Source organism: Charadrius vociferus, unplaced genomic scaffold (genome assembly GCF_000708025.1).
Source record: "Charadrius vociferus isolate BGI_N301 unplaced genomic scaffold, ASM70802v2 scaffold549, whole genome shotgun sequence".
Taxonomy (NCBI): Eukaryota; Metazoa; Chordata; class Aves; order Charadriiformes; family Charadriidae; genus Charadrius; species Charadrius vociferus.
The window spans coordinates 2880790-2892257 of NW_009650103.1; the positions used below are offsets into that span (position 1 = coordinate 2880790).

Consider the following 11468-nt stretch of genomic DNA (forward strand, 5'->3'; position numbering starts at 1 on the left):
GCACACAAAGGTGAGCTTCACCCTGATACTGGAAGCTCTTGTTGAGGCTTGGCACTTGCCCTGCTGCAGTTGAAGCAAGGCCTCAGCTTAGACCAAAACCCATCCATGGCCTGTCTCTGCTGCTTCCTTCTTAGTGGAAGCACTGAAAGTGCTGATGCTTTCTCATTATGGTGAGCCCATTGATGTACTAATAATGTACAAGACAACTGGAGCCTGTAATACCCTTTCTTTAATGATGTTGTGTGAGGAGAAGAAACCAGTAACGCTCAAAGCATAGGTAATAACGGATCATGTTTTGAATTCACTGTGCGCTAAGGAATTGCAAATACTGAAGGGGAGTGTGTAAAGCCATACAGGCTTTTAAGTGTGAAAAAGATCTGATGGTACAGTGGCATTAATACAAAATGGATCTGCAGGAAAAATTGAATTTGTGAGGTATCTTGAAGGAACTGTTTTCACATTACTTTCTAATGTATTTCAGTATCATTCTCTTTCTAGACGTCTTGCTTTTAATAAAGAAGCGTGCGCCACCTCCGCTCCCTAAAATGGCAGAAGTGTCAGCAGAGGAGAAAGTGAGTTTGAAAGACTTCTTGACTTAACCTTTTTGTTTAACTGCTTTATTAACAAGCTGCAGAAGGATTACTGTGGTATACTCTTTTGTTTGTAGAGGCAAATGCTGCCAGTTAAATTCTGCAAAAATTACTTCATATTTCCTCCAGACTTTGAGGAAGCTGATTTTCCATTTTTAACTTTGGTTGTGAGAACATTTGCCTTAGAATAAGACATGAAGATACACTCTATGGAAGTTGTATAGATTTGATCTTTGAATAAATATCTAATAACTGTATAAGCGTAGTTTAGCAGGTGCCTTGCTCTGTCTCTATTTGAAAACCCAATAGAAATATGTTGATTTGCTGTCAGGCTGTCTTCTGTCTTTATCTGTGTGTGGCTTGTCACCCTCTAACTGGGTCTCTAAAGCAGAAGTGTTTTTCCCCCCTACTATTATTTTTTTTATTTATTTTATCGGAATGTAATCGTTACCGAGAGTCAGTGATGCCCATGATGATGCTTATGCACGAGTGGTACTGCAGTTGATGTTATTGCATAAACACTTTGAGGGATGCTTGTGCTTGACGTTGTGAATTTCTAGGTCTCTCTACTTTGTCCTCGCACAGCTTTGTTTCTTCTTGCTTCCTGTAGGTATTGGTGTATGTCTCTATCCCTTCCTGTAGGTATTGGTGTATGTCTCTCTCTTCAGTATGGTCGTGCTGTGCAGAATGTCACTGTAAGAGCATAAGTTATAAGACTGGGAAATATTTATAGTTTGTACCCTGCTATGTTTTGTCCTGGACTATAAGCATGTACTGAAAATCCAAGGCACTGTATATCTCTGCATGATACTTGCAAGCAGCGAAGCACTTCCACTGTGAAGCAGTTAAGTGTTAGTCTGTGCACAGTATTGGTACATCTCTCGACAAACCGTGGGTTTGAAGAGAGCGAGCCATGTGGAGCAGAATACGGCCCTGGGCACTGAGGCCTCTCGGTTCTCTCTGTTTGATTCATCACTTTCCCTCTTTATGCTGGAATTTCCCTGTGTGTTTAGATAACAGAAATAGGTATAAGGACTGAAAGTAGGGCAACCCTACAGCTCCGGTTTTGCTCTATCTTTGCAAAATGATACTGGTGCTCTTAATCCGTTGTATTGCTAGACTGCTGTTTCTCTTAGTTGCAAGTTACAGAGCACTGCTTGATGTCTTGGTGAAGAATATGAAACTGCTCTCCGCTATGCTGTGTTCTCTGTTCTGTGGGTAATGGCTTATGAAACCTGATCATGTTTCCTATCCTTCAGAGGAAACAAGAGCAGAAAGCTCCTGATAAGGATGCTATTCTCAAAGCGACTGCAAATCTGCCCTCTCGCAATGTGGATCGCACTGTGGCCCATCACAACATGAGGGATGTAAGTATTAGACTTGACTTCTTTAACTCACATGTTAACATTCAAATAGGCTTTTGTCTTGTGTGACCTTTTCTTTTACATGGGAATGTGATTCTCTTTTCTCGGTAAGAGAAATTTAGATGTCTGTAATATATATTAAAGTAGACAGCTTAAGATTTAGACATGGGTCATACTATTTAGTGATAATAAAACACTGTTCTAGATTATGATTTCAAATATTTTATTTGTCCATGGAAAAGCCTCAGTAAGCATATTCAAGACCTGGCAAATGTGAAGTTAGGGATTTTTATTTCTCAGTCTTAAATAGTTCAGGTGTTTGCAGTGGTTTTCTTCTCTTCCATGGTTTTGAGAGGAGAAATTAGGCATAAATTTTGACTTCAGTAATTGAATGCCAGTAGTCTGCAATGCTTCGAACTGTGTCTTCAGCAGTGTGGGGACTACTTTTACCCTTCCGTACTAGTAGGGGTATGAAGCAGCAAATCTGCCTACGTACTGTGTCCTGTCAGAGTGCCCTAGTAACCTAAAGGGGACAGTTGGCATTTAAGCTGTTTAATGGCCAATATGACCTACTGAGCATGGCATTTTAAAAAACAAATGTCCAACTGAAAGGAATTTGTGATGCCTCAGTTTAGAAAACAGCTTTGATCTGTGTTGTTCTAATTTAGATTACTAGAAAGCAAATGGTAGATCAGGATCATTGGTTCACAGAAGCGAGTAGCGCTGGTACGGATTTACTGTGACTGTCCTCTTACAACACTTGTGCAAGGTGGGAGTCAAAGTGTTTCTGTGAAGCAATGAGTTTTCTTGAACACTGCACATCTTGTGGTGGTCCTGGGTGGCAAGCTGTGGTAGAAATAAAAGGACATTTCTGCCCGGTAGCTTTTACTTGTGTGTAGCACTTCACAGGAAAGGCCCAGTGCTCCTTGAAAGACTAAACAATGAAAATAAAGCCCTAATAAAGCAACCATTTGTACAGGGGGCCAGACTACTGCTGAGATACTAACAATAGATATATTAAGGTTTAATGATGTCTGGTAACTTCCTGTCTAAATGTTTTGACAGTTTCCTTTCTTGCAGTTCCAGACAGAGCTCCGGAAGATCTTAGTGTCTCTCATAGAAGTTGCACAGAAATTGCTAGCACTGAACCCAGATGCTGTTGAACTCTTTAAGAAGGCGAATGGTATGAACTGTATATCTTCATAGTTACCAGTTCAGTCATGGGAACGTGTTTGCTTCCATAGCAGAAGAGTGGGCTCACAGAGTGAAGTCCAGACCTTGATGTGATAGCAAAGCTACTGCAAACTTTGTGGCAAAGATTTCACCTTGTGGATATAGATTGTATAAAACTTCTGAATTTATAAGGTCCCTTTGGGACAGATGAGAAATTCAATTTAAAAATAAAATCGTTAGTATTGGAAAAAATTGGAAAACTTCAAGTTGCTCTTTAGGGATGATAAAGTTAAAAATGCACAAGGAGAAAGTGTAGCTGTTGATTCAGTTTGAGAAATGCTTTCCCTTGAGATTTGCTACAACTAGATCCAACTTACTTTCTAGGTAAATGATAAATAGATCTTAAGTGAATCTCCTGCATATTTACTTATGTGGAAGTACCATGGTCATGTGAGAGTTAGCTGGCTTTTAATTGAGATCTTGAACACATCTGGGCAAAGTCTTTGTCCTGGAGGAATCGATCTGAGCCGGACCAAGCTGAGTGCAGCAAATTAAATGATGAGGTAGCAAACTCAGTGCAGAAACAAAAGAAGGGATGGAAGAGAAGAATGGGGTTTGAACTTAACACATGCCATTCCATTGAGAAAGGGGTTTATTTTAGCTTGAAGTCAATCTGAACATTGTTTTGTTTGTGTATGTGTAGCCATGCTGGATGAGGATGAGGAAGACAGAGTGGATGAGATAGCTCTGCGACAGCTTACAGAAATGGGGTTTCCTGAAAGCAGAGCTGTCAAAGCACTTCGATTAAATCAGTAAGTGTACCCAGCACGCTGCCTGTAAATTACTTGATATGGTTAAAAAAAAATTTGCATTTTTTTTTCTAAAGTCTCCTTATGTGGGTCACCTAAAACTAGGTTGGAAAAAGCATTAACTCAAAGAACAGTGCTGCCTCAGGCAGCGCGCAGGTGCAGATGGCACAGGGATGGGGAAACAGTGCTGTACTTGCTCTGGAAAGAATAGCTGGTCTGCGGTTCACAAGGCTGGCACTGCTTCCTGGTATTAAACTCACATTTTCTTCCGCTTTTAGAATTCAGGTTTTACAGAGAAAAAAGCAAGCCGAGCCCATCCACATTGGTCTTTCAGCTGTCAAAAAATACTTTGTGCTGATCCGTTAAAAACGTTCCAAGAATATTGTGAAGTCCAGATAGCAACTGTAGGAAAATGAGAACTACATTACCTCCTGCCCTAAGAAGAATCAGCTGTACTGGCTCGCTCCTGAGAGGGGTTTGTTAGGCCATTCTCAAAAATTTTAATGATAGAGAATCCACAACCTATTCCAGTCACTCTTCTCCTGTATCTCTCCCTTGTGGCTCAGAAGGACTTTCTCCCCAATGTCCTCCGTCTTTGATATTGTAACTGAAAAGCCCAATAGGCAAAGGCTTTCCTTTCTGTGCACGTGTAATAATTCCCGTGTATCAAATTAAATTACATGTTCAGTTGCCCTATCTTTGCTTCCTCTGTATTCATTGGGAAGAGAGGTGTTGGGGCACTCTCAGGATCCCTTAGCTTGAGCACTTGGCACTGGATAGCACGTGACCGTGTTACGACCATGATGTTCTGTTCCCTTGGGCTGGTCTCTCCTTTGAGGCATCACAGATTTCTAAAGTCGAAGTGGAAAAAGAACAGTGGTACGTGTCCAAGTGCAATTGCCTGTGTTGAATTTTGCTCTTGCTCAAGGCCTATTGTGCACATGTAATGTTTTTCACCCTTTTTTTTTGTTGTTGTTCTTAATGCCGTTCCTTGATCACTGGTTGGATGTCTGAGAGAGATCTCCTTAAGAAGCAACAAAGCAGCTTTCATCTGAGATGTGGTTCCATGTAAATTTGGAACATGCTTTGTTTGCAGTTTTGTCAACAATTGCAATTAGTCAGTGTCTGTCTGTTGTGAAATAAAGCAGATGACGTGGAGAATTAGGTGACTCCCTCAGAAATGCCTTATAAAATCTGGGTTGCAGCTGTCCAAGTTGGACTTCATTCCTCTGTCTTCCTGGCTTCAGAGAACTGAGCACACAGAGAATTAAGGTGCTCTGAGATTTGCACCAAAACTTTTATTTATGACTTTTCAGATACTAATTAACTTGCAAGTCAGTATACCACGGTAATAAATGCAAAAGCAAATGTACGTGGCACACTACTGTACATCTGGAGCGTTTCTCAGCCCTGTTTGTTGATTTGCTTTTCAGTATGTCGGTGACGCAGGCCATGGAGTGGTTGATAGAACACGCAGATGACCCGACAGTGGATGCTCCGCTTCCAGGTCAGACTCCATCAGAAGCCGCAGCTGAAGCCGGTGCGTCCTCCGCTGAAGCGACTGCGGGTCCTAGTTCAGAAGCGGGTGGGGAAGAGGCCAAGGATGAGCTGACAGAAATATTCAAGAAGATCCGGAGGAAAAGAGAATTTCGTCCAGACCCACGAGTACGTGCTGTTTATCTCACTATATAACTGTTAGGATTGGAAAGGACTGTGTGGGCACCGTGGAATCCAAATAAATGTTTAGTTAATAAATGAAATGGGCCATCTGGGTAGATGTATATTATGCTGGCTTGACAGTATTTTAGTGGAAGTCTTTAGGGACTGTTTAAATTCAGGTTGCTGAAAGGGATATTACCTAATTAATGCATGGCTGTCTCAGATTGCAGTATCTAAATTACTGACACTGTTACTTCTGCACCTGAAAATTAACTGATGGGACTGAAACGAGCTGCCAGACTCCTGACATTGCTTTTTATGACTGCTGTCTAGGAAGGAAGAGTTGCAGGACAGGAGTAGGTCCTTTTGCTGTAGAATAGGACAGAAAAGCATTATTGTATTTAGGGGAGAAGGGAAATTATCCCCAGAAGATTTAAGTCTTGCAGCAAATGCAGATGTTTACCTTTCTTTCAGAACACAGTATTAGCTGAAATGAAAACGTGTTGTTATCACACTGTAAACTCACCAGGAGGTGCTCTTTAGAATCTAGCACTTTGTTTTTACAACTAGCTGTTTCTTGAGATTTTGGTTAAGAGCTGCAAGTGTATTTGACCTGGGTACAATTTGTAAATGATTAAACATTCTCATAACAGTATCTAGGTATGCTTGTCTAAATACACGATACTCACTAGCAACACAATAAATCCAGGAAGTGAAATTAAATTGAGTGAATAGAACTACAAATGCATGTGAGCTTGATCTGTCAGTGAGATGTGAACAAAAGCTTTATGACATGAGAGCAGTTCTAAAATAAGGTGTTTGTCCTGCTTTTCTCCATTCTAGCCCAGGTACACTTGCTTTTTGCCCTGCACTCAGCTTTCAGGGCTGAGGGTAGGAACTGCCGTCACACTTAAGATTTATTCTTCTTCCATAACACTGACGCTTTTGACATAGGGTGTTTGAAAACTTTGTAGACGAGACTACTTAGTGGTCTACAAATGGAAACAATTGGATTTTTTTATCCCACAAAAAGCTCCTCCACAGAAGGTGAAAGGATACGATTGTTCTCATTTCTGTTTTAAACGTTACATTTATTAAACTCTGCAAATCTGATATAGGCTGTCATTGCCCTGATGGAGATGGGATTTGATGAAAAAGAAGTGGTAGATGCACTCAGAGTAAACAACAACCAGCAAAATGCGGCTGTGAGTACAATGTCATTTCTGTTCCTTATTGCTATAATAGTCTGTTCAACTGAATCTTTTCATTGTTGAAATGGTTGATGTTTTGATCTGTCATAAAGCCCAACTGTTACTGGAGATGAAATGAGCACTATATATTCGGTGCCTCTTTCAAATTATATACACAACTAGAATACAAAGGTTTTAGACTTCTTAAGAGGAACTCAGCATGCGGGAGGTTGAGGCTGATCTGGCTGGGATAGCATATGTGGATGTTCAAAAAGCTTTTGAGAAACTCCCTCACCAGAGTCTGCAAAAGAGATTATGCAATCATGAGAAAGGAAAAGGTATTCCCAGTAATTAATAACTGATTAAAGGAGAGGAATAAGTGATCAAGCAAGAGATTCAAGCCATGCAGTGTGTAAATTACCATTCTGCAGCAATGCATTCCACAGTTTATGGAATGAAAAAATAGGAAGGTTTTCAAAGATTATTAGTCCCCTGCTAATGGATGATATGTTAAGGAAAATTATGTGGACACAGCTGAGAGCCAAGGAATCTTCTCTTCTTAAGCATCCAGTGCTGGCTACTGTTAGAGAGAGGATATCGGGCTCGATGGTAGTTCAGGCTGCTGCATTGTAACCAAGTTGATGGGGCTCTCTTTGAGGCAGTGCATAAGTAAGATAACGCACATCTTCCCAGCACTGCTGCTGTTCCTGTTGAAATAAAGGTGTGGGAGCAACACACAAATTACTGGTAATCCAGTGTGAAAAGAAATCTCAGTCTTTAACTGTGCGAGGAAAAATATTTTTAATGTGCCCCATTGTCAAAACTTTTGAGACACTTTCATTCTAATGGAATCAGTCATGAAATCTGTTGTGCCTGGTGATTTCTTTCAGTGTGAATGGCTGCTGGGAGACAGAAAGCCTTCTCCAGAGGACTTAGATAAGGGCATTGACACCAATAGCCCTCTCTTCCAAGCCATCTTAGAAAACCCAGTGGTACAGTTAGGGCTAACCAACCCTAAAACTCTACTAGGTAAGTCCTACTTGGGTTCCTGATATATATACACTGCCTCTGTAGTTGCTAGGAAATAAAAACAGAAACTGGATGATGACAGCACACTTTGTGAGATAGGTGCAGCTCTGTACCCTTTTCCTCACTTTCAGCAACTGTATTGTTTGTTTGCTTCATACTGCAACTCAGCTAAACCCAGAACAGAACTTGGGGCTGTCCCAGAAATGATGCTAATTCCCCAGGCTACTGGATTACACTTGCTGAACTCAGAACTTTAATAGTTGCTGGCTGCAATGCTTTTGTGGATTTAGGAGACCTTTTGTGTGCTCCCTTTGGCCACGAGGGGAAAAATCAGGAATGTCTGTCTAGAACACTGATTATTTCACAGAAAAAACAAGGCTGTCTCCTGCTGTACAGCTTATTGTGTGCTGAAGCCTGATCGTTGAGACGGAAGATAACTTGTGGAAAAATAACCAAACACGAAGTCTGAGCTAAGGCCTTCCCTGTCAAAGTTGAGATAACATCTGTGAAAATACACTTCGTTCTGCTTGAGTTTCAGCTCCGTGGTAAAGTCTGTGTGTTCGTGGTCAGAAAAGCTGTGAGCACAGCAGGTACCCAGCTGATGAACCTGACAGTGAGACCCAAATCTCTGATGAATTGGTCTCTCTGACACTGGAGGATGGTACAGAAGAATGACATTGGCTCTGTGATGTATATAAAAAGTTTTGCATTTAGTCTTTGGCTTCAAAATTTATTTGAAGACTCGCTTTTAAATAAAGGGTGTATGTGCGGCGCTTTCAAGAGAGCTTTTAAAAATACTACTTTAAATGTAATTAGGAGAGTTTGCAAGCCTTTAAATAATTCAAGAGCAGAACCTTCCCACCCTGATTTCTGAACAAATGGTCTCCATTTCCAACAAGGGTTCCACACTGCAGCTCTGAATATAAATAGAAAATGAAATGCCATTATATGTGCTTGTAAAGCTTGGATGAACATCAGAGAATATATTCCTGATGATACATCTGCAAATTGCTTATGTCACAGATTTTAATAATGAATGTTTGCATTTAATTAGATACTTACAGAATGTTGATAAATCTTTAGTTTTAAGCTTTTGAATCTGTGTAAAAGAATATAGTTAAAGCGGTGATAAGTGAGCCCTCTACTTTATTCTGGGCTTTTCTGTAGGCATGCAGCATGACCTTGAGCGAGGTATTAATGGTGAGCCTTTCAGAGGTGCTGGGTGCTTACAGCTCCCACTAATGTCAGTTGGAGCTTTGTACACTAACGCTCCTGGGGAAAATTAAGACACTGACCTTGGTGCCAGTCTGCCAGACTCTTACAACACTGACATTTTGGTGACTTCTGAATAGGTCAGATGTGCAACTGCTTTTTTTGTCCTGTTCCATAATGACTGCTCCAAATGTCCAGTAGTCCAGCTCAGTGTCTGTCAGAAGACTTAAATTATTGCCTGGACCGTTCTTCTGCCAAATTTGCAGCTTAGTTCTTGCAGTAGCTGTCTGGTTCCTTCAACGTAAGTAGAAGAGTGAAAATGAGCACATTTAAAAAAACCAAACAAAACGAAACAACAAAGTTTATGATAAAGACAGCTGTGTATAGAAAGAAAAAAACTGCTCTTAAATACTTGGATTGCTGTCACTGTTCGCAAATGGAGGGAGCTGTTCTGCACAGATGGCCTTTCCCCTTCTGCCTGGGTCTAGGCAGGTGGAACCGGCTGCCTCCCTGACACCCTCTACTCTCCGAACACCAGGAAGAAAGAAGTTGCTGTTCCGAGGGAAGATGCGGCTTCCCTTCTGGCTCCAGGGGCCTCCTGAAAAGGGAGAGCTCTCAGATTTGTGGGCTCAAGGGGCTAAGATTTTGCTGGCTCTGCTGCTTATTCCTGGGTAGCCTTTGGCATACCTGCTGCTTGTTTGGCTGGCTTCATTTTCTTTTCCGAGGTGTTATGAGCGAGTAGCTATAGGACGACCAAAGTGCAGCACAGGAAAGCAAAGGGCAGGGGGGTGACGGTGCTTTCTGTGAACTGTCTTGGTTGAGTAGCAGGGAGGAAAAAGATAATGGTGCAAGAACCAGCCGTTAAGAAATCTAGGCTGGGATGTGGAAAATCTTTGATCAGAGGAGTGGAGTTGCAGAAGAGTCTTCCCACAGGAGTATTGGCAGCAAATGGCCTGGTTCTACGATGGGCATTCATAAATGGATGGATCGCATAGCATGTTCCCTGCTACTGCATGTAGACGTTTGCGACGGCTTTAGCTCTTCAGACCCATGTCCTTGAGGTTTTGTAAGATGGACTGTAATCCAGGCTGAGTATTTAATCAGCCTCTGCCTGCAGTGAATTTAATGCTGAGGAATGGGGAAAGCATAACAGCCTGTCTCCAGGCTGTGGAGACTTAGGAGTACAAATGGTAAATGTATTATTCCTGCGATTTTTGGGTGATGCTTGCCCGCTGCCTTTGAGTTGCAGCTATTTCTAACTGTCCGGTTGTTGAAGCATCCCAAACATGAAGCCGTTGCTGACTAAAGGACTGAGTGTCACAATTTCCATCTCTTGGCAGCCTTCGAGGATATGCTTGAAAACCCCTTGAACAGCACTCAGTGGATGAATGATCCGGAAACTGGGCCTGTCATGCTACAGATCTCTCGAATCTTCCAGACGCTGAATCGCACGTAGAGGGGAATGCCAGTCCACTGTGCCGCTTCCTACTGTCCCTCGCTTCGCCTTCTCCTCAACAGGAGGGTGCATGGATTGTCTGGGGAGGGGGACGGATGGAAGGGGAGGGGGAGATCTGTCTGAATGGGTCTCCCGCACGAGAGCTTATGTAGTTATGGCCAACTGAAGTTAATTGCCTTGTGGATTTAGTGTTAGTGGAAGAGGTTTGAAGACTTGTTTATGTTTTCAGGTATTAGGTTTAAAATAAAGTATATAAAAAAAATAGGAAAAGGTTTTGTGAAAACAATTACGGATCTGATCGTTGGAAAGAAATATGATATTGCTCGTTAAAAAGGCCTGTGACAATAGTTTCTAGCCAGTTTTGCTAGCATCTGGCTAGTGTTTACAAAAGGTCACTGACCACTAGCGTAAGACATTAATCATCTCCATACAGTATTAACTTATGGCTATATCAAACTATAAAATGCTTTTTTTAAATTGATTCTTAGGAAATGTTTTTTAAAAGTCCAAATATTGGGAGAGCAAGCACATTTCTATCCAGACTTGTTTATCTTGCATTATAATTTAAACAGGATAATTCAGAGATGGAATTCTTTTAATAAATAGCATTACTTTTTCCTATTTATTTTCTGCCTTAGTGTTGTTCCAGTCCCACGGTGGCTATACTTGTAGGAGAGTCTCTGTCAGCTACATTAAAGATGCAGTATCTCTTTCACAGCAGAATGCGCTACACCAAGACTTGGATTCTCAAGTAGGCTGCAGTTCATAAGTTCATGCTCTGCCATATCCTAACGCAAGGAGGGATGTATTCATGTAGTGGGTTTTTTTCATTTTTATGTGCACGGTTTTGGAAAGGGAGACTTGTGGTTTTTGACTTTGTTTCAAACTGTTTACAAAAAAGCAATTAATTTGCATGGGTTTTTCATTGGTGAGCTGTAAAGGAGCAGGGCTGCTTAGGTTTTTATCTTGTTTCACGTATTTAAAAG

The 11468-nt window shown here is 41.4% G+C and overlaps 1 protein-coding gene across 1 annotated transcript in view; it reads left to right on the forward strand.

The window, feature by feature from the left end:
* The window catches only part of UBAC1 (UBA domain containing 1), a gene marked incomplete at its 5' end in the record, with an annotated part of 19487 nt that extends 8386 nt beyond the window's left edge, over window positions 1–11101 (forward strand). The window contains 8 exons of the mRNA XM_009892341.1: window positions 499–572; window positions 1850–1957; window positions 3035–3137; window positions 3831–3939; window positions 5370–5601; window positions 6714–6800; window positions 7676–7814; window positions 10367–11101. Coding sequence (XP_009890643.1) covers window positions 499–572; window positions 1850–1957; window positions 3035–3137; window positions 3831–3939; window positions 5370–5601; window positions 6714–6800; window positions 7676–7814; window positions 10367–10482 — 968 coding nt within the window. The remainder of the gene's footprint in view (window positions 1–498; window positions 573–1849; window positions 1958–3034; window positions 3138–3830; window positions 3940–5369; window positions 5602–6713; window positions 6801–7675; window positions 7815–10366) is intronic.
* Window positions 11102–11468: the final 367 nt, after the last annotated feature.